The sequence below is a fragment of the Chiloscyllium plagiosum genome, unplaced genomic scaffold, assembly GCF_037043375.1.
Source record: "Chiloscyllium plagiosum isolate Xiang-an unplaced genomic scaffold, Cpla_swu_hap1 HiC_scaffold_8, whole genome shotgun sequence".
In the NCBI taxonomy this organism is placed as follows: Eukaryota; Metazoa; Chordata; class Chondrichthyes; order Orectolobiformes; family Hemiscylliidae; genus Chiloscyllium; species Chiloscyllium plagiosum.
In genome coordinates, this window is record NW_028270146.1 from 88,382,406 (window position 1) to 88,409,599 (window position 27,194).

The following is a 27,194-nucleotide window of genomic DNA, read 5'->3' on the forward strand; positions in this document are numbered from 1 at the left end:
AACCTAGGAAATTTAACTTGCTAAATATATTCTCTGTAAATTCCAGTTGAAAGAAGCCTGGATTAAAAAAACACTCCAACATGCTGACCTTGCACCATCATTTCATCTGTCTGAGCCAGGTTTTAGAGTTGAGATAATTATTTGCTTTCTCCTAAGACATGTTGAGAGACGGAACAACACACAGCTATTTAGTAGGCTCTGCTTTCAGTCACTAAGATCATGTGAATGTTTTGGTTGTAATGATTATTATCAGTAAGAAGCACCTGACTTATTATAATAGTTCCTTCCTTCATCCATGTTCATTCTGTTTCCTCTGCCATATTCTTCTTGACAAAAAAAAAAGTTTTTGGAATTTGAGGAATTCAATTGAAATTTGCTCGTGAAGCCCATTTGATGGAGGGAGAAGAGCGTAGGAAAGGTTTAGTATGATGAATTACCTTCAAAGGTGGTCATTACTTCAAGGGGACATATACTGTCAGGGTGGGAATATAGGTAGCAGATGCAATTCAACGTTTAAAGATGTGAAATAAAGTGGAAATCCAATTTGAAGGAACAGCTTTTAACTGGAATAAAGAAACAGAGGAATCTTGTGCAGGTGCGTGAATTTTTAAGAGGCAAAAATAGAAAATAACATGAAGCAAATATGCTGTAGTTGTGAGCGTGTTTGCCGAGCTGGGAAGTTGATTTGTAGACATTTCGTCCCCTTTCTAACTGACATCCTCTGTCTTTGGAGCCTCCTGTGAAGCGCTGCTATACTGTGTCTTATTTAACTTAATTGATTTTGTAACCAAAACGAAACCAATTAAATTCCAAAAGAGACAGTACAGCAGCGCTTCACAGGATGCTCCAAAGCACTGAGGATGTCAGTTAGAAAGGGGACAAAATCTCTGCTAATCAACATCCCGGCTAAGTGAACGTACCCACAACTATGGCAACCAGCATCCATGCTACAAATCTTTACGCAGACCTTGATCAATCCTTTGTTTTGTATATCAAAATCAAAAGGATGATATCAGACTAATTTGAGATGTTAAAGTATAGTCGAAGTCGATGCATTATTTTGGGCACTGCAATATAGGAAAGATAGTGATGGTGAAAGATTTGTAGAATTAAATCCATTGGATGATTCCTGGGCTGAGGAATTACTATGATAAGGAGAGTCTTGAAAGTTGTAGCCTTTGTTTTAAATTGTTGCTGAGAACGTCAAAGGTGACTTGATGGACATCTTCAAGATTATGTAGGGTCGAGATAATGTGTGCTGTAGCAGTTGGGTTGAACTTAAATGAGAAGACAAGAAGAGGCTGCAAATATAAGATGGCAAAGGGAAGCAAGTGAAAATTAGAAAACATATCTTTGCATAGTATCTAATTAGAATGAAGGATCTTGCTCACAAGCACTTACTGAATCTTTATCTAATTTAGTTTTAATAAGGGAATGGTGGCTGTTTAAAAAGAATATTGAAGGCAACAGAGAAACAAAAGCGCGAATGAGTTTAGGTGGCACATGTGGAGAAACAAATGCCATGATAAAACTTGAGAAGTTAGAACAGACTATTTTATGTCATACTAATATGTTTCAATAATTCTACTGTTTTGATGATATTTTTATAAAATATTCAGTGCCAGTCATGATACTAGTAAAGTGTTTAGGGTACTTTCGTTAACTGTATAGCTTAATTTGTGTAGTGTTTGGTGGATCAGCACTGATAACCTTTGGAACAGCATTTAAAGGTAACAATGTCTGGGCACCTCTAACTGATCCATATAAAGTTTGGTCATTTTGGTTAACTTCTAGTATAAGAACTATTGTAATCCTCTTTGCTTTTTGACTTCATTACTGGTATACGGAATACGTATTAGGCTCAAACTTATTGTCTAATTTCAGTTTAATTTTAATCATGCCCGCAACTCTTATTGCTTTTTCTTTTTATTTTACAGCATTTACATTGTGTTTCCCAATCATATTCTTCATTGGATTGCTTCCACAAGTAAATACATTTGTGATGTACCTTTGTGAGCAATTTGATATCCACGTATTTGGTGGAAATGGTGAGTATTCTGATGTTTGCAGGACTTTTTAATACTCCAGATGTGTCTCATGCTGATATCGCCATGCTTCAGTGTCTTTAAAATAAGCTACTGTGTAATTACCATATATTGTTTTAATTTTCCTTGTCATTGCGTAAATTCTACTCACATTGACAAATGGCCTTACGTTCATATCAAAATCTTTTGCATTATCAGGCCTTCCTGCCTGTTCAGTTTTCATCTGCAGTATGCTCAAAGACCCATTAAACATTACCCACGTGCAAGTGCCAGTATGTTCTGTAGTTCACTGCAGTGATGTCCTCGATGAACTTGCTTTTTGATTTGAGTAGGGAGAGTTCAAATCCTCTTGCATGTTCACTGAGCTCTTCCATGAAGCTACAGTCACCAGTAGATTGCTGCTGTGTCCCCACTTTTGTATGCTCCTGACCGTTTCCATATTTTTGCTTCTTTAGAAAAGTACAAAAGTTTGAGGGAAGAGGAAGGAAATCCCGTTTTTGAGGCACTGGCTGCAGTTCTTAACTGAATGTCCAGTGTGATCTTTAGTGGGTGAAAGGATAAATTTGGTTGAATGAGTGAATGGGCAATAATGGATGAAGTAAGCGGTTAGAGTGGGTAAAGTGATTTGGGGGTGCAGTTATTTCAGTTTGGGGTGTAGTGGCAGAGTTGAGGGGTGGTAGGCATTGTAAGTGACTTGGGGGTCAGTTGTGTAGTTACTAAGAAGTTAGACTAGGATTTTTATGTCTAACATTTCCTGGGCAACTGTTGAAGTGTGAATGTCAGAACTGTTAGGAGTCCTGGGAAGCAAGGGAACTTTCCTGTTGCAAGTTCAAACTCCCTGGGCAATTCCCACAGAGATCAGCAAGATGCCTTGATGCATTTTAGATAATATATCCTATCTCCAAGGTTACAGTGACTGGAAGAGTTGTACCAATGTTGTGGATTACTGTTGCCTCCACCTGTTGCCTGCATCTCCTCCTAAGGTTAATATCTCAACATAACTCACGGAGAGTGACAATTTCATGCCCCTCACAAATGGCAACTTAGTTTAATATTGTGCCACCACGCACGCAACAATCCAGAGCATGCTTTAAAATGTATTCACTTCATATGAACAAAAAAATCTATTTACATTTATGCCTCAACTTTTTAATCCTCCAGGTCTTTGAAAAACAATTCACAACCAACAAATTAATTCAGAAAAGTCCACATTGCCCACAAATTCTCACATAGATTCGAGTCTAAAGTATAACAGAAACGGGCAGTTCAAGGTTGATGTCTATCGTTTACACACAATCTTATTTCCGCTTTTCTATATCTCCTTGTTCAACGACTTATTCTTAAATATTGCAATTGTCTCTACTTCAGCCAGCAGTTCTGGTAGGGTGGTCCACAAACCTTTTCAGCCTTCCCTATCCTATATTTCTTTAACATATTTCCTGTGTACCTTTATTCTGCTCAGAATGTGATTGCTTTCAGAGAGTATCTTCTGTGTCACATCCAATATACTCTCTCATTTTTTTGGAATATACAGATGACTTATTTAAGTTTTCAAACTATTTACATCTTTTGCATGGACACGGACATCTGCTAGATTTAATGGGAATGACTTGAACAAAGTCTGCATGGGCATTTTCAGGTTGCTCTGTGCGATCATGATGCCGATGGAAATTTGATCTCATCCCTTGCAAACTTAATCTTCAAATTCTAACAGAATCTGGTCAAGATATTCACTTTGACCGTGAGTAATAAGGTAGATAATCAACTGATAAGGTAGGGGATGTGAGTGTGGGTGGGATACTCTTTGGAAGGTCAGTGTGGGCTTGATGGGTCAGATGGCCTGCTTCCACACTGTCGTGATTCTATGAATTGACAGAGATTGACTTAGTTTAACTGCAAGTCTGAAGGATAACATCACTGATCTCTCCTGCACCGGTGTAATTAAGTGCCAGAGTAGATTTGTGCTAAAATCTGGTGGTACTTAAACCCATAATATTTTAACTTCAATGCAAGAATATTACCAAATTTGTACTTCATTGCAATGAGGAGGATGAAAGCATTTGTTTTATGAAATGGTAAAAATTTTGGATAAATATTGGAAAACATTTGGATATATTAAAAATTCTTAAGTATAACTTTCTTGCCAATGAGAAATATGAAAACTAAATACTCAAGCAGAACTTTGAATGTAGTGTTTTTTTTAATGTCTTCATTGACTCATGTGTAACCAAAAGTATGTGAATTTTAAACACAATATGTAACTTAATTTTCTAATGAAATATTTGATTTCAGAAAATTATCTGGCCATCTCTTAAATTTTGTATTTTCCAGCTACCACAAACCTCCTTGCAGCACTTTACAGTTTCATTCGTAGTATCTTGGCGGTAGCTTTGTTATACGGGCTGTGCTATGGTGCCCTGAGGGTAAGTCCTTCTATTTAATATCAATCTCTTTGTATCACAAAGGTAATCTTTAACAGCAGCAATTGTATTCTGTTTGAATTTTGTGGTCGTAAAGGTGATGAATTTTAAAACTGGAGGAGGGAACATGTTCTATTTTGGAAAATCAATGTTAACAAATTAGCTAGCAATGTTTCCTCAACCATAAAATAAGTACAGATGATGAATGTGTTTCAATCTATCCAACTAATCCTTCAGTAAAAACTTCAAATGTCTCCTTGCTCCTGCTCAATGACTCCACAATCCATTTGGCTTCTCTAAAGTATCCGAAAGACTATTCCGTCTCACTCCGTTTTCTAACACTGTGAAATAGACTTATTATCTTTTTTTGTACGGTTTCAATGACTTCAAGTTAAATATTATCTCCAGGAGCAGCCCTATGAAACTTTCTTAAACTAGCTATTCCTTGTTCTTTTTAAGTGAAATTCTCAATCATTGTCAAATAAAGAGCACTTTTGTACTATGAACTTATCTAATTGATTGGTTGAAATTGTTTAAACTCATTTATTGGATTGAAAAAGACATATGGGAGATAATGTTAAATGCCATGGAGTCATTTTTCAGCTGTTTGTATGTGTCCATGTTACTCTGTTACTCGATCAGTTCAGGAGCTACAAGTCTCGCTGGGGTATAAACCCTGAGTTTTGCCCATGCCAAATAAAAGTGCCCCAGCACCCGCTGGCAAGCAAAGAAGCAGTTTCCTTCTGAGTGGCATTTAACTTTTTTTTTCATTTCTAAATCTTTTCATGGGTATTGTCCATTCTGCAGTGGATGCAGAAAGCTGTAAATGAAGCTTTCTCCTGTCGGTGAGAGACTTTCAAAATGAACCGAAATAAAACCAGAACAGATGCAGGACTGGCATAGTAAATGTGGAGCTTTTACTGATAGTGTGCAATAGGGAAGACAACTTTAAAATATTCTTGAATGACTGCGTTTGCTATTAATGCGCTCACTCGGGAGACTGTTATCTCGTAACCATTAATTTCTTCCTTCATCATTTTAAAAATTTTCCTTTTATATTTGCTCCAAACACACATTGAGGGAGCATGTTCCACATTGTAACCTATCTTTTGATGAAGGAGTTTCTGTCGAATTTCCTATATGGATGGCCTCTAGTTCTGCTCTTCCCCACAAGAGGAAACATTCCTTCCATAGTCATTCTATCAAAACCTTTCATAATTTGATTTGTTAGCTTGTCCCTTAGTCTTCATTTTTCAAGAGAGAACATAGTCAGTCTGTCAATCTTTTCCTGATATATAGGGAGCTATTTAATGCATGCAATGTGACCTTGCCGACTAGTTGAAGATCTGATAGGAGCAGGTGCCGGGGAAGCTGAAAGGTCTGACAGTGGATAAATCACCCAGACCTGATGGACTACACTCCAGAGTTCTGAAAGAAATAGCTGAACAGGTTATGGAGGCACTGGTGGTGATCTTTCAGAAATCACTGGCGTCAAGGAGGGTCCTAGAGAACTGGAAAATGGCTAATGTAACACCCTGTTTAAGAAGGGAAGGAGGCAGAAGACAGGAAACTATAGACTGGTTAGTCTGATCATGGTCATTGGTAAGATTTTAGAGTCCATTGTGAAGGATGAGATTGCAGAGCACTTGGAAGTGTATGGTAAAATAAGACAGAGACAGCACAACTTCGTGAAAGAATGGTCGTACTTGACAAATCTATTCAAATTCTTAGGAGCTATTGAGCAACTGAGAAGGAAGAGAGCCATTGAACATGATCTATTTGGAAATCCAGATGGCCTTTGACAAGTGCAGCAGAGGGTTGCGAAATAAGCTGAGAGCCCACGGTGTTAGAGGCAAAGTACTGGCATGGATCGAGGCTTGACTGACAGGCAGGAGCAGGGAGAAATTTGATTTTTTTTTTTAAACTGAAGGATCAGTTGGATGGAATGAAACATCCTCATCTTTGCATTTATTTCATAGTAGATAGAGGAAACATTTTCTGGCTGCTAAACCTAATTCGTTAACACTGATTTCCCAAAATTGAAAATATTTTCTTCTCTAGTGTTAAAGTTCTTCACCTTGATGACCACCAAATTCATAATGAAAATACAATTGCTGCCTTTCGAGAAGATAGATAAGCTTCCAAAAGGAGTAGTGAAGATGAAAACTCAGAATCACTTCAATGCTTGTGGCTTTGGACGCATTTGTTCACATGGGTCAAATAGCTTTTCTGTATTTTTCATGTAGTTTCTAAGATTACATTCCCTTGTTCCTGAATTTCCCAATTATTGTCATTTGTCATTACTGTTCTACTCTGTTACAAACCATTTGTTATTTAAAAGGCTTGAATCATTCAGTTGTTCCACCTGAAGGGAACACCACCAAAGTCATTAATTATAGCTAAATTCCTTCATCCCTAATGTCAATGTGGTGAATTATTGCTGGTTTACTGCCTTTTCAAAGGCCACTATATCCTTCCTGAGGTGCAATGCAAAAACAACTGAGCACAGTGCCATGAGTAAGGTCTGAGTGATAAGTAATTTGCAGTAATATTTTTTGTTGTTCTATTCCTGTTGTGATGAAACCTGTTGTGCAGTTAGTCCTTTTAATTAGTCTTTGCACCAGCATGCCAGTTTTTAATAGATTATTTAATCAGAACCTTTAAATTCCTTTTTAATCTATTTCCAGTATTTCCACAACAAGCATATTGCCATGCTGTTATTTTATGACCAAAGTGCACTATTTCATGCTTGTTATGTTAAACTGAATTGATAATCATAATATGTACTGGCTTAATCTTTTAATAACCATGAGCAACTTTTGCTATCATTTTCACAGGTTAATATCATCTGCAAAATTGGATATGTCCTCCTTTTATTAAAAAAAATTATGCCCATTTGTCCAGAGCATGGACACCTTGGGCCCCTATGAGGAAATACTTGACACTGCTCATCAATCCAGATTGTCTATCTTTTTGCTGCTCTGCTCCTTGCCACAAGATTGCCTCCAGTTCTATGTCATTAATTTTAGTGAAGTTTCTTTGAAAGGTTTTTGTTTTAAGTGTACACCTTGATCTCCTTCTATTCATCACCTCAATGATTGTGTTTAAAATAAATTGTTTAGTTTGGTTTACTTTTCAAAGAACCAGATTCTTCAATGATTAACTGTGAAATAATGTTCGATGTTTTATTGCACTAATTTGCTTTTTTTTATGCATGTTATCCATTTGATCGTTTCAGTTGTTGGTGATGTTTTGTTAGCTTTATTTTGAATATATTTTTCTTTAAGATCTATCTTAAAGTAACTATCTTGACCTTTTTATTAGTGGATCTTGCCTGTTTAACTTGGTGTTACAAACCAATTCTATATTTTAAACAAAGCATTGTTAACTGAATGTGCTGGAACTGAAGTGACAAAAAAAGGTAACTATCATCCAGTTTTCAACAGTTTTAAATAATGTTGTTTTTACTGTTGCCTTTCAGGATTCCTGGGATGCACAACATATTCCAGTTCTTTTCTCTGTCTTTTGTGGCCTCCTAGTTGCTGTCTCCTATCATCTGAGCAGACAAAGCAGCGATCCTTGTGTACTGATGTAAGTTGTCCCATTTCAAGAAGCAACTCGTCATAAGTTTTTATAATAGCTGTACAAATCCAAAGGATCAGGTTGATGTGTATTATAAAGAGAAAATTCTGGGAATGCTATACAGATCAGGTAGCATCTGTAAAGGGAAAAACAACGTTAATTTATCAGGTCATAATGTAGGAAAAGGGTCAGGAATGAGCTGTATGTTCCCTTGAGTCTGCTCTGCTATTAACGATTATGACTTGAGTTTTGACATGAGCTGAACCTGTCTACCTGCTTCTCTTTGTTGGTTCCCTTAAAAGTTTAAAATTCCACCAAATTCTGCCTCTGACATTTTCATTAACAGAGCATTCATCGTCTTTGCAATAAAGAATAACAAAGATTCACAATCCTTTGAAGGTCTTCATTTCTGTTCATTTCAAACCAAAATAGCTGAACCCTCATCCTATGTCCCCATGTTCTAGATTCTGCAACCAGGCAATTAGCCTCTCAACATCTATCTATCAAATTCTTTTAGAATGTTTCAGTCATTTCATCTCATTCTTATGAACTCCAGTGTATTGGTTTATTCTACTTAATCATTTTTATAAGGTAATCCTATCAGCTGAAGAATCAATCTACTCAATTTAAGGACCGTTACTTTTCATCAGAAGGTGTGCTGCTTGCAGCCATAAATTGTTTTTTTTTTTGCATCAAGTCTACTGCTAAAATGTGTCACTTCTCAAGATGAAGGTGGGATTATAATTTCTAATTAATGTTCTAGTTCTAGATTTTAATCATGCAAATTTTCATGATGTAGTTGTGAGCAAGAATGAGCAAGCAAGGAATCTGGGTGACTGGATGTATCAAAACCAGATATTGAATTAGAAGATATTCTTTCTACTTTTGAAATGTGCTACATAATTATACAGCCTTGGAATGAGAGAAGAATATAAAGACTCATTTCAGAAGAAAGTGCCTTCAAGGCAATATTTGAGTGGAAATTTTGTGAAGAAGTATTAAGTGAGATGTAAAGTTGAAATCCAATTTAAAAAGAAGACATGCTTGGCAGGTCAGCAGTGTTGATAAAATTCCTGTGGTTTGCTTCCACCATTTGACAAATCTGTGAATAACTGATTAATTATTTATCATATGTGGAACTAAGCAATCTTGAATTTTATTCTTGATGAATGTATAATAGCACATGGCCTCAACAATACATGTACACCATTGTGACACTTTTTATTAGGCATGTGTTATGACGCACTATCAGTTATCTGGTAGTTGCACTCTTCCAGTTTTTTTTGAGGTAAATCAGCAATAAAACACTCATACATGACATATGTTCTGTGCTTGGACTGCCACTGATTGTGAGCACAGGACTGTTGGCGGAGGCTAACATTCAAGCAGAAGAGTCGAAACCTTTGCTCATGCTTAAAGTAGAAACATTCTGGTTATTGGGAACATTTCTGTATTTCCAGCATTTACCTTGTTTAGTCCTTTTGAATTTTATATGTGCCTTTGAGATTCCCCACTTATTCTTCGAAACTCCAGTGAATACAGTCCTAGCTGGAAATGTGTTGCTGGAAAAGCGCAGCAGGTCAGGCAGCATCCAGGGAACAGGAGAATCGACGTTTCGGGCATAAGCCCTTCTTCAGGAATGAAGAAGGGCTTATGCCCGAAACGTCGATTCTCCTGTTCCCTGGATGCTGCCTGACCTGCTGCGCTTTTCCAGCAACACATTTCCAGCTCTGATCTCCAGCATCTGCAGACCTCACTTTCTCCCCTGAATACAGTCCTAACTGATCCAGTTTCTCTTCAGTCATCAGTCCTGCCATGGCAGGAATCAGCCTGGTAAACCTTTATTACATTCCCTCCATAGCTAGAACAATCCAAAGCTGCACACAGTATTACAGGTGTAGTGTCACCAAGGCCGCTCCAAATATAGCAAGACGTCCCTCTTTCTGTACTCAAATTTTCTTGCTGTGAAGTTCAATATGCTGTTATGGACCAGACCAGACCCTCTCAAAATATTTTAAGAAGATAGCCTAGATCCTAACTTTTTCTTATTTTAAAGGCAAATGGGGAGTGCTATGTTCCCAATGCAATTTGACTGTTCCAATATAGTAACATCCCATAAACACACTCCTTGGCAAAAATTGAGACACAGAGTCTCACATGCAGTTGTCCATTGCAGGAGGAAAAAACATCAAGAGAAAATTCAGAGAGCTTAGCTGCCAGGAAACATCCACTGAAGCCTCCAATTTTGTTGAATCCCCAACAGCTTCAGATGCTACTGAAAGACCAAAATGCAGAAATCCTGATATGCGAGAGCTGGCCACACTCATTCAGGCTGTTCTTTTTAAAAAAAACAAAGACTTTCAAGCTATATATTCAACAGGTCTGAACTAGCTAGTTCAGCATCTCTTGTTCAGTTTCTCTCTTCAAAGAAACCAGGACAAAAGAACCTCATAGACATAGCATCACCAGCTTCGTGCTCTGCTACATATGCATGTTTACTTTTAGCAGCTGGTGGACAAGATACCCAGGTCTGGTTGCACTGCACCCTTTCCCAAGCTATTGCTATTCAGATAATCAGCATTACAGTTTTTGCTATCAAGGTGGATAACCTCAGATTTTCCCACATTATACTTTATCCTTTTTTTTAGATGCTGTCCAGTCTTCTGCCCTACCACCTGTCTTTGTACAATACTATCTTGGAATTTTTCATTCCTGCTGAATGTGTAAAATTTGTGTTGGAAAATATCCCCTTAAATGTCTTCCATTGTATCCCTATATACATATCCCTCAATCTAATTTGCCAGTTACTTTAGCTTTCTATACTTTCACAATTGCCTTTATTTAAGCTTAAAATGTTACGCTTGAACTCACTCTTCACTCATTCAAACTGAATATAAAATCTAATCATATTATAAAGATTGCTACCTAAGACCCCTGCATTATGAGAGCATTAACTAATTCTATCTAGTTGCACAATAAACCAGACAAATAGATAAACAAGTTAAGCAGATAGATGCATGTCAATGCAGAGAATTGAAAGATGTGTAAGTAACAAGAGGGAAATTATGTACATTTTAAATGATCAGGTATTGCAAAGACTTGAGGACTAAGGAATATGGTATAAGAAAATTTAAAAAAAACTGTGAATGCTGGTTACCTGAAGCTGAAACAGAAATTGCTGGTGAAACTCAGCAAGTCTGGCAACATCTGTGGAGAGAAAATAGAGTTAATGTTTCAAATCCAATGATTTTTCTTCAAAACCAACAATTTCTGTTTTTGATATGGTGTGAGAAACACCATTAAAGATAATAGCACAGTTGATTTTTGTATCTTGCTATGCCGAATACAGAAATAATTAACAAATGTATCCATATCGTAATTGTGTTAGATTTGGAGCAATATGTGCTATTTTTTGTGCACTTCCTTTTAGAAGGAAATAAAACTAATGGATAAAGTGTACTGAATTGTTGAGATAGAACACTTAAGAGACTCTGCATAAAGAAACACTTATTTATGCAAGTTAGGATAGAATCAGCAGTGATTAATTCTTTCTGCTCATCAGATGGAGAGAGAGTTTGAAGAGGACACAAATTTAAATTGGACATTGCATAAACTTTTTCAATGGTTTTTGTACTTATACCCCGTCACTCCAAAGCAGGCTTGTGTGCAGGCTTTCAGCTCCTTGTTCCTCAGTTCAACATAAATTGCTGCTGGCAGTAGGGCAAACATTGGTGTAACTTAGTGAAACTGCAGCATAAATCAGATCTTTATCGAGGAGTTTTTAGGTAGTTTCAGTACTTTGCTGTTTCGGTGTTAATGTGGACAGGGTATTTGCGCTGTCCTCACCCTGAATAATTCCTCCTTGGAATCCTCCCGCTTCCTCCAGACAAAAGGGGTAGCCACAGGCACTCGCATGGGCCCCAGCTATGCCTGCCTGTTTATCAGTTGTGTGGGACAATCCATCTTCCACATTACACTGGCACCATTTCCCACCTTTTCCTCCGCTACATGGATGACTATCGGCGCCATCTCGTACTCCCACAAGGAGGTTGAACAGTTCATCAAGTTCATCAACACATTCCACCCTGACCTTAAGTTCACCTGGACCATCTCAGACACCTCCCTCCCCTTCCTGCACCTCTCCATCTCCATCAACGGTGACCGACTCAACACAGACGTCATCTACAAACCCACTGACTCCCACAGTTACCTGGACTACACCTCCTCCCACCCTGCCTCCTGTAAAAATGCTATCCATTATTCCCAATTCCTCCACCTCCACTGCATCTGCTCCCAGGAGGACCAGTTCCACCACAGAATGCACCAGATGGCTTCCTCCTTTAAAGACTGCAGTTTCCCATCCCATGTTGTGGTTTCTGCACCTGCACCTCCTCCCTTGAACCCTCCCCTCCAACCTGAACAAGGACAGAGCCCTCTTGGTCCTCAGCTTCCACCCCACCAATCTCCGTATACATCGCATCATCTTCATTTCTGCTGCCTACAAATATACCAGAGATATATTTCCCATCCCACCCTATTCGCTTTCCATGAAACTATTTCCTCCACGACTCCCTCTTCATGCCCATGCCCACAAACTCCTCCTCCCCTCCCGGCACTGTCCTCTGCCACCACAGGAATGCAAAACCTAATCCCATACCTCCCCTCTCAATTCTGTCCAAGGCCCCAAAGGAGCCTTCCACATCTATCAAAGTTTTACCTCCACCTCCATTTACAGTATCTGTTACTCCTGATGTGGTCTCCTCTACATTGGGGAGAAAGGCTGCCTACTCACAGAGCACTTCAGAGAGCATCTCCAGGATACCTGCACCAACCAACCTCACCACCCTGTGGTTGAACACTTCAACCTAACACCCCCCCCCCCCACCCCAACTCCACCAAGGACATGCAGAACTAAAGTGGAGATGTGTTGGAGAAGGCTGGTTCAGTCAGCAGTATCAAAAGATACAGAGAAGCTGAGAAAGATGAAATAGAAGAGTTTCCCTTTGTGACTATGGTTAAAAAAACATTTTGCTAATGTCATGAGAAAAAGAAACTACTTTGCTTACTGAATTTATTTCTTCAATAGATACTTTACAATTTACTCCTTTCAGAAGGGAAACAGTGATGTTGTGATAAGATCACTGGGCTAGTAGTCCAGAGGCCTAAGCTAATGCTGTCAAGACATGGATTCAAATCCCACCACCAAGGCTCATATGATTTAAATTCAATTATTTTTTAAAAAATCTAGAATTGAATGCGAGCATCAGTAATGGTGACCATGTAGCTACCGTTAATTGTAAAAAAAACTGATTCGCTAATGTTCTTTTGGAAAGCAAATCTGCCATTCTTACCTGGTCTGACCTCCATGTAACTCCACCCCCACCGCAATGTGATTGATAAGTCAATATTTTAGCAAGCCATTCAGTTAAAGGGCAATTATGGATGGATAACACATGCCAGTGATGCCCACATCCCATGAAAGAGTAAAGAGAAATGTAATTGGACTGAACTGCATAAGATATATGCATTATATAAATAGATAAAATACTGAGAAAAAATTTAGTTTTAGTGTCAGTTCTTGGGTAATTGCTAAATTGATCACCAAAGACAGACTGACTTGGAAGTATATAAGCTGATTCAAGACAGAATAGTTTTGTGAAGAATTGGTCATTGTTAACGCATCATCTTTTTTTTGAGAATTTCATTAGCACAACGGTATAAGAATTATTCATAACTTCCGCACCTTCCATCTTACCTGTTGAAGAATGGCTCATGGACCTGAACCTGTTTTGCTACATTTCACGGGTTAAATAAGAAACACCCATGGGGGTAATTCTTAAGACTTTAAGTGCCTGACTGGCCAAACAAACGATCATTGGCTGTAGTTGTTGGACGTCAAACATCTTGGCCACTGGATTTTACTGCAGAAGTTCTATGTAGTAGATTCCCAGGTCCAACAATTTCCAGCTGTTTTATCAATAATTTTCCCACCATCATGAGGTCAGAACTTGAGAAGTTCACTGATGACTATACAATGTTTGGCACTTTTCATGGTTCCTCTGGTGTTGAAGTTGTCCATGTCCAAATATGGCGGGAATTGGAATTGACCGATGAGTGACAGGTGACTTTTATGCGACATAACTGCCAGGCAGTGACCATCGAGAGAATCCAACCTTCATCATATTACCATCACTGAATCACTCTCTCTATCAATATTCTATGGTTTAACATTGATCAGAATCTGAATTGGTAAAAATAAAATAAAATCTGTGGCTACAAGAGCAAGTTAGAGGCACGGAATTGATTGAGCCCAGATTGGACCTCGTGGCAGTGGTAAGGGAGCCCAGCTTGACTCGAGTGGACCCAGTGCAGATATTGTGATGCTGGCAAGTGAGCCCCGACTTACTTTTCTGGGTCGAGAACACAACCTGGCATCGGAATTAGCAGCTGCGATGTCGGCACAAGGCCCAGTGGTGAAAGATTGCACCTGGAGCTCGGCGATTTTGTTATTTGGGCCTGGTGCTGGCGGTGACTAAGCTGTGACAGAATGACAGCAGGTGTCATCGAGGTGGCTCCAGCAGGAGAGATGTGATTGTGACGCTGGTGTGTCTGGCGCAGGTGGCGGTGAGGCGGTGGCAGAAAAGAATCAGTCCAGTGGCAAACGATGCCTCCTGAAGAGTGATGCTTTCAATGTTGATTGTCAGGTGGAGATGATGGCAAGGTGGTGGAGGAGTGATGATGGCACAAGAGTCATTGACAGTGAACTAGCTCAGGACTAATGGACTCTCTTGAAGATTTTTCTTCCTTTTTTTTCTTGTTCTTAAAAACTATTTAAAATGATGCTGGATCGTGATGACAGAGAAAAAGCTTTTCACTGTATTTTGTTGTTTTTCTTATTGTAAAATACACATGACAATAAAATCAATCATTATTCAGAAGTTCTATGGCAAGTAACTTCCTTCCTGATTCCTCAAAGCCTGTCCACCATCCTCAAAGCACACAAAATGTGACAGAACACTCCACTTGCCTGGGTTGATGCAGTGTCAACAATATTCAAAACGTTGAAAACCATGGATAAAGCATCCCACTTGATTGACATCCTTTCTTATATGTTCAACATTCACTCTGTTCATCATTGACACATTGGAGCAGTACGTAACACCTAGAAGGTGCACTGCAGGAACTCACCGTGGTTTCTGAGCCAACAACTTCCAAGCCCGTGACCTGTAGCACCTACATGGACAAGGACAGCAGCTACACGGAAAACGCCAACACTTATAAGTTCCCCTCCAAGCACTCGCCATCCACTCTTGCAACTATATTGTGGTATCTTCACTGTTGCTGGGTTAGAACATGCCTCACAATGTGTAATCTGATTGGGTTGAGGAACAGATTTCAGAGGCTGAATAACCTCCATCTGCAAGACAGAGGTTATCCCCACCCCCACCCCTTCCCAGCCCAGCCCAGCTCCACCACCACCACTGAAGTATGCAAATAGAGCTCAGAAATAAAAACATAAGATGAGAAATACTCACTATTTAAGGAGAGAGAAACAAAGTTAATGACTCTTGTAGGTCAATGTCATGTCATCAGAACTAGAGTTCTCTCTTCACAGACCTGTGTGCAACCTGTGTTTAAAACTGATGTGGTATTCTGCACTTTATACCTATAAATAAAGTTAAAGTAGCTAAGTAAATACTTTTCATAATTGCATATGAATATTTGTCACATTCTTGTGATAGTCCTCTTTGTTGTTTTAATGGTGGGTTAATTTATTTCAACACAACTCAATTTAAGACTTGAATGGATAAATATCGTGCACATCTGTTCATTGTCTTAGCACATCCATCACAGTCAGTCAGTATTGGGCTGATCTAAACAAGTGAACGGATGCAGAATATAATTTATTTAATTAATTTTAGCGAGAACACAAATTGCTATAATTTGGAAGTAAAAACAAAAATGCTTGGTATGCTCAGCACGTTATTAGTGAAGAGAGAATAGAGATAATATTTCACGATTTTTACCTTGCATTGAACTAGGAAATACTTTTAATCACCAAATGGGAGTAATCACTTCGGGTTCCTTCAAGTGTTAGCCTCACCAGAGATTTATTTTTGCTGACACAGGTGAAGATATGGAAATAATGCCCCATGATTGAATACTTTGTTGACATTTTCTAACATGAAAGGTGCCCTTGAAACTTTAAGGGCCAAATATCTTTGGGAGCAAAGAATATTACTTAAAAGCAAGGTGAATTCAGAAGTGGAGAGAGTAAAATGAAGCTCCTTGCCATTTATACATTCGGATACCTAATGCATAAAGTTAGAATCACATTTTGTAGCAAGGAAGTTAAACGTGTTTGTGAAAATTTAGCTGAGCTTAACTACTTTTTAAAGTAATGAAGTTTTTGATGGCTTATGGGAGACTTAAAGTACGCATAATACTGAGAGCGTCAGATGAAATAAATAAAGGCAGGCATAATGATTACCTCCATAAAATCATGGTGTGAAATTGCCCACGTGTGTCCTGTCCACAAGAAGCAGGACGAATCTCATCTGGACAGTTATTGCCCAGAGTCTATTGTTAATCAGAGGAATAATGGAATTGTAGTGCTTATCAAGTGGATCTCACTAACCACTTCAACTCACCAACCTTAATGTCCGGATTGTATTCCATCAGCACTGCTCACTTCAGACCTATTGCTTTGCGAAAATATTTGCAAAGATAAAGACAGCAGTGTGGAGTTATCCCAAAGAGTCAGCATGGACATGATGAGACAGATAACCTCTTGTTTGTATCCGTTCTATGATGTATTGCAGCCCAGAGCTTAACAAGGGGACATCCAGCTTTTTCCATGATGTTTTGTTGAGTGCCGTCAGTAGGTTGCAGCTGAGTAGACAGAGTGCTAATGTAATTCAGAACTCCCGGCTAATGCTTTGGGGTCATGGGTTTCAATCCCACCATGGCAGATGGTAACACTGAATTCAGTAAAATCTGGATTTGAAAAAGCTAGCGTAATGGTGGCAAAGTAGCGATTGTCAATCATCGTCAAACCTCTCCTGCATTGGATTTGCATTGTTGCAGTCCGGAGGATGTGCACTCGATTGATTACTGAAGTGAGGGGTTTGTCTAATGGAGAGAGATTGAGCAGTATATATACTCTATATTCTAGAGTTTAGAAAAATGAGGAGAGATCTAATTGAGGTACATAAGATGCTAAAGAGGATTGACAAAGCAGGTGTAGAGTGGACATCTCTTGTGGGGCAGTCTGGAATGAGAACAATAACTTAAGGATAAGTGGTAGCAGATTTAAAACAGAGATGAAGAGGAATTACTTTTTTAAAAGGATTGTGAATCTGCAATTAACTATCCCAATAGATGCTGGGTATTGAGTAAATTTAACAAGGAGGTAGACAGATTTTCAGTTAATTTTGGGTTGAAAAATTAGAGAAGGTGGGCAGGAAAGTGGAGTCGAGGCCAAGATGAGATCGGTCATTATCATATTGGATGGCGGAGCAGGCTTGAGGGGCTGATTTGCCTACTCCTGATCCTATTTCTAATGTTTTTATACTGTACCACAGAGAAATTCACTGAATTGTTAGTAAGTAAAAAGAGGCATTTGGCCATAAGCTACAATATGGGACCACTTACATGCCAAAAGGCAGAAACACCATGCAGTGGATAGGGTTAAGCAATTACGCAACCAAAAGATCAGATCTAAGCTTTGCTGTCCTGCTACATCCAGTCATGAAATGGTAGTGCACAATTAATAAAATAAAAACCAGAGGAGACTGCTCCACAAATATCTGTATCCTCAATGACAGCATATCCAGCATGTCAGTGGAAAAGACGAGGCTGATGCAATTGCAGGTGTCATGTGGATGATCTAACCCAGTGTCCTAAGATGACCAGCATCACACAGGCCAGTCTTCACACAATTTGATTCACTCCAATATTAAGAAATAGTTAAAGGATGGGTGCTGACGACACTATAGCCAATATACTGAAGTCTGATACTTCAGAACTAGTTGTGCCTAGCCAAACAGTTCTGTTGGAGTTCCTCACTGACAATGAGGAAAATTGTCCAGCTATGTCGTGTTCTGCAAAAATCAGGGCAAATCCAACCCAGCATTTACTGCCCTGTCAGTCTAATCTTGATGACCAACAAGAAATGGAAAGAGTTTTTGGCAGTGATATCATGTGGCACTTAATAACCTGCTCACTCACAGTTAGTTTGTTTTCAGCCAGTGCCACTCAGCTCCTGACCTCATTAAATCCTTAGTACAAAGATGGACAAAATAACTGAATTCCCGAAGTGTGGTGAAAGTGACTGCTCTTGACACTCGGGCAGTATTTGACTGAATATGGCTTTAATGAGTCCTGTCAAAATTGGAGACAACAGTAATCGGGGGGAAGTTTTCTGATGATCAGAGTCATACCTATCACAGAAGAATATTGTTGGTTGTTGTTGGAGGTCAGTCATCTCAGCCCCAGTTTATCACTGCAGGTGTTTCTCAAAGTATTCACTATTTTCAGCTGCTTCTTTAATTACCTTCCCTCCTCCTTAAAGTCATAAACAGAGATGTTTGCTGTTGATTGTACAATGTTTAGTGTTTTTTATGATTCTTCAGGTTAATAGGCAGTATCCACGTTTTGGCTAATAAGTGGCAAGTAACATTTATGCCATGTAAATGCCAGACAATGGCCATCTTAAATGAAATAGAATATAGCCATCTCCCTTCTTATTCAATAGCATACCTATCTCTGAATCCCCAACTACCAATTTCTTGCAGTTTGCTATTGTTCAGAAATATAGTACTGTGTCCAGCAGAGCAGGTCAGAGGCTAAGTATTGTGTGCCAAAAATCCAAATCCAGACTCCCAATGCCTGCACAAGTCTACAAGGCATCCTGTTGGTTGGTATCCTGTCTACCACCTTCAGTGTTTATTCCCTTGACTAACCATTTACAATGACAGCAGTTGTATCATCTAGAAGGTGAACTGCAATAGACAGTACTTTCCAAATGTATCACCAAGAAGGCCAAGGGTAGCAGATGCTTTGGAATGTCACTGTTATGATCCCAGTTGATTATAATGCTGGGCAGGTCAAATTCTAGAGTGAAACCTAGCCTGACACGGTTGCAAAAGTTTTCTTGCTTGTGTCCTGCATGTTCACCACATTGGTGGCTGTACCCAAGATATGCAGACACTAACTTTTCCAAAGTGGACTTTAAGAAAAGCCCTGTCTGTCTGAACTGTTCAAGCAACTTAAGACTTCTTTACATAGCTTTGATAGTCTGGAGAGTGCCACAAACCGAACTGCCCCTCCACTGGTATGAATCTTTTTTCTCAATTTTGACCCAGTGTGGCCCCGGGCCATCTGTTTTTCTGTTATCATAAAAGTTTAAATTTGTAAACACTTCATCAATGACCTCCCATTGCACTTGAAGTCATGTGCCTTCCTCAGAAAGCCTAGTTTGAAATCCCTGTTTAAAAAAATGACAAATTGACTTTTCTCTGAAAGGAAAGTCTCTTTCACAGAATTGAAACTTAAAATCCATTTACCTCTACTTTAGAATCTAAATTCCCAAATGATAATTTATTACAACTACCATCTGCAACATCACTTCCAAATCACATTCCTTCCTGACTTGGCATCATATTGCTGTTCCTTCACTTTGCCCGAGTCCAAATGTTGGAACTCTACACCTCACAATACTGCATGCACCTGGACCCCAAGGATTGCAGCAGTTCAAGAAGACAGCTCATCACCATCTTCTCGGCAATTGGGGATAGGCAATAAATGCTGGTTTAATTGGCAATGCCCATGTCCCATGAATGAATTTTAAATAATTGTAAAATTGAAATCATTGGTAGTGGGGAACTACTCTTCTGACTCAAGTCATAACGAAAAATGGAGGATCGATAATTGTGGTTGTTGGATACTGAATATCCCAGTTCCAACATGTCATGCAACAATTCCTCAAGGTCCAAATGAATCATAGAATCATATCATAGAATCCCTACAGTGTGGAAACAGGCCATTTGGCCCAGCAGGTCCATACCAACCCTCTGAAGAGTATCCCACACAGACCCATTCCCCTACCCTCTTATTCTATATTTCCCCTGACTAATGCATCTAACCTACACCTCCCTGAACACTTGGGCCAATTTAGCTAATCACATCTTTGGACTATGGGAGGAAACCTGAGCACCTGGAGGGAATGCACACAGACACTGGGAGAATGCGCAGACTCCACAGACAGTCGTCCAAGGCTTCAATCAAGCCCAGGTCCCTGGCACTGTGTAACAGCAGTGTTAACCACTGAACCGCAGTGCCGCTCCATCAATACAAATGATCCGATTAAGTTGAAATTTCTTTGAGAACTCAATTTTGTCTGCTGGTGCAGTTAAAATGGTGAAAATTGTCCAGTGTTTAAGTACAGCTGATTTTTGTCCATTGGTCCTTGCTAGAAAATCTGGATGTGGTCATTGGGTTGACGTTTGTCTTTTCTCTGACTTTAGAATGACTAAATGAGGATTTGTTCAATTGAATAAGAATTGTTGGAACAACAATAGAAGTTACTAGAAAAAACACAGCAGGTCTGGTAGCATATGTGGAGAGAACTCTGGAGCTGGAACGTTGGCTCTCCACATTTGTTTTTCTTCTGACTATCAGCATTCACAGTTTTTTGTTTAATTGTTTAAGGAATTGTCGGAAGCTTAACAACCTTGGAACTGTGTCCAAGATGTCGCATGCTTAGAAGAGGGAATGACACTAAAATTAAAACAGATATAATTATAGAATCCCTACAATGTGGAAACAGGCCATTCGACCCATCAAGTCCACACCACCCTCCAAACAGCATTCCAACCAAACACACCCTATCCCTGTAACCCTGCATTTTCCATGACTAATCCGTCTAACCTGTGCATCTCTGGACACTATGGACAATTTAGCATGGCCTTGGTGGATAAGAACCCGGAGTCCCTGGCATTGTCAGGCGCAATGCTAACCATTGAGATCACTATGCCACCCTAGTTGTTGGAAAATTGTTTGCGAAGAATCAGAATGTGACCTAGTTATTGCTGTGTAGATCATAACTTGACTCTCTTGGTAATGAGCTCTGTTTATACAGATAATCACACACAAAGGTTCACTGCTAAACATTTTTTATGATGATGACTACTTTTTGATATGAAAAAATGAGTGATCATAGCCTTGACAACAAAAATACTGCTGGGCAGATTGCCTTCTGTTTTACTTAAGTTCATCTCCACAGTGAGGACAAGTTTAACTCCTTTGCAGAGGCAAAATAATGGGATTAGAGTTATTTAGAGTGAACAGTGAAGATCTCCTAGTCAGCATTTAAGTAAATATTGTTCTGTTTGCTTTGAAATTACAGGTCTTTAGTGAAGTCAAAAATCTTTCCAACTACTGATGATAAGAATCCTGAAGATCCTCTAGCAGAGGTAAAAGATCCTTTACCAGAAAAGCTGAAGCAGTCTGTTGTAAGTTATATTTTTTATCATTTACTAATTTATTTTATATGCAACTTTACAGTGCAACAATAATTTTAACGTATGCAGCTTTATTTGTTTATATTTGTATAAGTGTGACCGAATAAGATATTGGATACTTTGTGATGACTGATCCCTTCGACTAGAACCTTAATGAACAAGTTGAGTTTTACAACAATCCAGCAATGGTCACCTTATTCTTCTTGCTACCCCAGAAATTGCTGCCTGCATTTAATTCGGTGTCACAAATCACTACAAAGGAAATGTTCGTCCAATAGATTAAGTACTGAATTTATAATCGGGACGGCATGGTGGCTCAGTGGTTAGCACTGCTGCCTCCCAGCACCAGGGTCCCAGGTTCGATTCCAGCTTCGAGTGACTGTCTGTGTGGAGTTTGCACATTCTCTCCATGTCTGCCTGGGTTTTCTCCGGGTGCTCCGGTTTCCTCCCACAGTCCAAAAGATGTGCAGGTCAGATGAATTGACCATGCTAAATTGCCCTTAGTGTTAGGTGTGTTAGTCAGAGGGAAATGGGGGGCCCGGGTGGGTTACTCTTCGGATGGTTGGTGTGGACTTGTTGGGCCAAAGGGCCTGTTTCCACACTGTAAGGAATCCAATCATAATCCAATCTAATCTATTAGCATGGAAGCATTTCCAAGTTCATATGTGTAGCCAGTCCACCTATGCTTTGTTCTTCTTAAACTAGCCCCCTGTTCTGGCAATTTCCTCCAGTGTTCACTTGAAGTTAGAGTCAGAGCAAACTACAATTCCTTAAAGAACTGCAATGGCTGTGTATCTGAAACAAAGCATCTCGTTTTCCACTTGGGGAACCTGCAGCTTGCAGGCCTCAGCAATGAGCTCATTAAGTATAGAACCTAATCACCACCTTCCAGGTCCTTTACCCACCCCCACTCCCCAAACCCAGTGTGACATGGATTACTTTCAGCACAGCCACCACATTTTCACCCACTCTTGGCAATTTGTCTGATCATTCTGTGAGAGGTGTCGAGCATTATGGTTGAGTCTAAAATTGTCATTAACCAAAGCTAATGTGTATATTCTTCCATAATGGTCAGGAATCTTGGTAGTTCCTTTTTCTATAAAGTCTTCTTTGTCTAGTTAATCTGTCATTGACCAGGATTCAAAATTTGTGACTTGTCTGAACATTTATAATTTGTTTTTGGTAAGTAATTATTGGACTAGCGAAGGTAGAGACTAAACAGCACCCCATAATGAAGTGACTATTTTAGGGAAAAAATTTAACAGACGTTGATCATTAAATACAATTGTTAAAATGATTTGACACAAGCAGTTCTGAAAATAGCTATTGTTTTTTTTTGTTGCTTCTTCTCCAGAGTGAACGTTTACAATCCGATCTGATAGTTTGCATAGTCATTGCCATCTTATACTTTGCAATCCATGTCAGCACAGTCTTCATTGCCCTGCAGGTAAAGAACTTGAGTTTTTATTCTGTGGAATAACACATGACAAACCACGGTTTTCCAAAGCTATGTCCAGTGACCATTTTGAGTGCCTGAAAGAAGGTTTTAGAACTGACTTAAGGAAATATAAAGTCACTGAATCCTTTAGCCATTTATGGAATGTTCCACACTCTGCTGTTGAATGCCAAGTTGTGTAAAATCTCCTTGAGAGGCATAATATTTTTGCAGTTAGTTAGTTGATCTAAATATTGAACTTTGCTGAATCGAGCACGTTGAACGATGACCAGAGTCAAAAAGAAATATAATTTCTCTCAACTTTATATGTAAGGTATGGTTGTCAAACATACACAGATCATTTCCTGTGGAATTCACTTGCGGGGCAGAATTGTATTGTATGTGTTAATATTTTACACCCTCAATAAGACAGTGCTTCATTAAGAGGCAAATTATCATGTAATGTTATGAGGTTTCTTAATTGGGAATGAAACAGAATGGCTAACTGGAATTTCAGTATTTATCTGAATAGATCTGCATTTGGACTGCAGACTCAACCTATTCAGTGACCTTCATTCCAGTTATGTTCGCTGTCAGTCAACAAATTGTCTACTTTTGTAAGCAGTATTTATCCACTAACCTTTTCAAAATGTATAATTTTGGAAGCCCTCTTCACTTTAAAATCTTTGCCAACTGCTGTTAACTGAAAGCCCTATCTCTTCATTTCATTTAATGCAAGATGAGTGGTAAATGTTATCCCAGCCAACCCACATCTCATGAATGAATTATTTTAAAAAGACTGTTTAGAATTTAGTGACTAACTGACTTTTTGGTAATATATAAAATGTAAAAGTTCAGCTGATTCCAGCATCATCATGTATTATATTATTTGACTAGCAGTTAGGGAGTTTGTACTCCTCTTTCTGGCTTCCTTCTTACAAGTAATTTATCAACCATAGCATCCAGAATCACCAAATTGTTACAGCATAGATGAATGTCATTCTGCCCATTATGTTTGTGCCAGCTCCCAATGAGTATTGCATTTAGTGCCACTCTTCTATTTTCTCCCTGTCACCCTGTACTGTTCCTTTTCAAATGAGAACAATTGCCTTTTGAATGACTTGAGTGAACCTGCAACTCTGAGGCAGTGTACTCCAGACTCTGGCCACTTGGTGTATGAAAGTGTTTTTTCACTGTCATTGATGCTAGATAAATTGTATATTTTTAATCCAAGATAGGTTAATAAAATTTATCCATCAAAAATATTAAAGGACGTGGGGCAAGTGAGGCTATATGGCATTAAGTCATAGATCACTTATAATCCAGCCAGTTTGAGGGGTCAAGTGCCATTATCTGCTTCCTTTGAGACTTAAAATATCCTGTTTGAACTATGTGATAAAAATGATATGATTCTAAAACTAATCCACAATGGTGCGAGAGCAGCTTAAACCATCCAAATCTACCATGACTTAGAGTGATAGTGTTCCTTGCATTATTGATGTAATAACCCTATTGAGACCAGTTAGTTTAAGTAGGGTAATATTGGCACAAACGTCAACTTTCATATTTACAATTAACTTTTCAAATCATAAAGTAACCAAAAAGAAAACTGAAAAAATTTGGATTTGTTTAACTTGTTTTGCTGGTGAAATTCTCGTCTGTGAGCTTGACCTTGCTGAAAAAAAAATTGGCGTTATCAATTTGCAGATCAAGAGAGAGTTCTTAAGTTGGCAAATCTGTAGGACTAACTGACCAATTTAAGCTGCTTTGCACAAACACATCTCACCCTCAGCCTCTTGGTTCTTTTTAAAAACCTGTCTAGATTTGCACATTAATTGCTCATTAAACTTGCCTCAGAAGGTTAAGTCCACTAAATAATAGAGTAAGCATTTTTCGCACATGATGATTATTAATACAATTGTAACCAGTACCTGTTAGAATTATAGAAATTGACAGCATAGAAGGAAGCTGTTGAGGTCTTGTGCCATAGTGGTAGTCTTCCAACTATTTGCACCAGAAGGTCTGAGTTCACACATTTGCCCTGGTGAGTGTCATAACATGTCCAAACATCTAGTGATTTAAAAAATAACTAGAAGGAAACCCTTAGGGCTGTTGTGGTGCAGTGTCCCTAATTCTGAGCCAGAAGGTCCAGTTTCAAATCTCTGTGTCATATGTGCCTGAACAGGTCTATTAAAAATATCTAGAAGGAAGCCATTGACCTACTTTCTAATTCTTGATCTGTAGCTTTGTAAACTTGCACTTTTTGGAGATTTTAAAAACATTAGATTTTGTATTTTAGTATTTGTTTTCTTAATTTTTGTCTTTTTTCAGTCTCTTAATGGAACGTTCCTTTTTATGTTTCTGCACCTTATTTGACTCTTAAATAGTGTATGATTTTCTCTTCACATTAATTGTTCTGTTCTGTTTTAACCATTTAAGTCATTTTGATTCAGGAAATGCACTGCTGCTCCCATTCCTCACTGAGTCCAGGTCCCTGTTAACAATGCCATTGCATTCTCAGCTCTTGCTTGCAGCAAATAGCACTACAAAGTAAACTTGAGCTGGAGAATAAAGGAGAATGTAATCAGCTGGACACACCACAAAATGCTCCAGTTTTGACAATCTCTGTCCCACCGTCATTCTTGTTATTAAATGTGAATTTTGGATTCCACCTATAATCTGTGCAAAGTGCAACTAGAAAAGCAAAGTGCAATATTTCAGATTTTCAGCATTTTCATATTTTAAGCTAGTGCTTTTGTTTTCTGGATGCTATGATGATTTTAATAAACAATTTGGAAAGCACATACAATTGACCAGTTAATAGTTAATTGCACATAACATGTCTTGTGCACAGAAAAAAATACTTTGTGAAGTATTTGTATGCAGGAAAGAATAATTGATGTCAACTGTTATGGTTGAAATATTATTCATGGTTAAACGCTCTTGGTTGTGTTTGTAGAATTAATAAATACCAGGTCCTTTCCAGTAGACATAAATTATTGATCATTTTCCATGAGTGAGTGCAAATGAGTGAAGAATTAAAATTCCGCTAGAATTAAGGCTGCAGTGCTAGTTGCTCAAGAAGAAGTGAGCAACTTCTTAAATTTGCAATCAGCTTAGGAGAAAAGATTGCAAAAGAGTCACAGAATGATAGGCTTGTACAGTGTGGGAACAAATCTCTGGTCCAACCCGTCCATGCCCACCAGATATCCTAAACTAATCTAGTCCCATTTGCCAGTGTTTGGCCCATATCCCTCTAAACCCTTCCTATTCATGTACCCATCCAGATGCCTTTTAAATGTTGCAATTGTATCGGCCTTCACCACTTCCTCTGGCAGCTCATTCCATACAAGCACCACCCTCCGCATTTCACCATAAACCTATGCTTTCTAGTTTTGGACTCCCCTACCCTGGGAAAAAAAAGACCTTGGCTGTTCACTATTCATGTCCCTCATGATTTTATAAACCTCTATAAGGTAAGACCTCAGCTTCTGACTCTCCGGTGAAAATAGCCCCAGTCTATTCAGCAGCACTTCCTTTAGTTCAAACCCTCCAACATCCTTGTAAATCTTTTCTGCACCCTTTCAGTTTTAACAACATTTTATAGCAGGGAGACCAGAACTGAATGCAGTATTCCAAAAGTGACCCCAACTCCTGTACTCAATGCACTGACCAATAAAGGCAAGTGTATCAAATGCCTTCTTCATTACCCTGTCTACCTGTCACTCCACCATCAAGGAACATGAACCTGCAACCCAATGTCTTTGTTCAGCAGCACTCCCCAGGACCCTACCATTAAGTTTGTAAGTCCTGCCTGTTTTGCCTTACCTAAATACAACACCTCTCATTTATCTAAATTAAACTCCAATTTACTACTCCTCAGCCAACTGGCCCATCTGATCTATATGTGAAGCTTAGTTTATGCAATGTAAGTGTGGTCAACGCAGGAAGAATCTGTATCTGCCATGAACTGTTTTTTTCAGATATGTAAGATTGCTACTATTGTGGGTGCATTTTTGGTGTGGTAAGCCAGGGTAGTGGAGAAAGTCACAGAATATGAGCCTTGAGGAAGATTGGAAAAATTGCTGGTTATTAATATTTGACAATGTAACTCTACATTTGTGAATTGCATTGTGTTAATCTTCATTTTCGCATTTCAAAACCTGTTGAATTTTAGCCTCTTATCTGT

The 27,194-nt window shown here is 38.8% G+C and overlaps 1 protein-coding gene across 4 annotated transcripts in view; it reads left to right on the top strand.

Moving 5' to 3' along the window:
- Positions 1 to 27,194, top strand: part of pcnx1 (pecanex 1) — a 281,427-nt gene that overhangs the window by 177,083 nt on the left and 77,150 nt on the right. For all 4 annotated transcript variants that reach the window (XM_043698139.2, XM_043698140.2, XM_043698143.2 and 1 more), the window contains 5 exons: positions 1,938 to 2,048; positions 4,377 to 4,468; positions 7,947 to 8,056; positions 21,456 to 21,561; positions 22,925 to 23,017. In XM_043698139.2, coding sequence (XP_043554074.2) covers positions 1,938 to 2,048; positions 4,377 to 4,468; positions 7,947 to 8,056; positions 21,456 to 21,561; positions 22,925 to 23,017 — 512 coding nt within the window. The remainder of the gene's footprint in view (positions 1 to 1,937; positions 2,049 to 4,376; positions 4,469 to 7,946; positions 8,057 to 21,455; positions 21,562 to 22,924; positions 23,018 to 27,194) is intronic.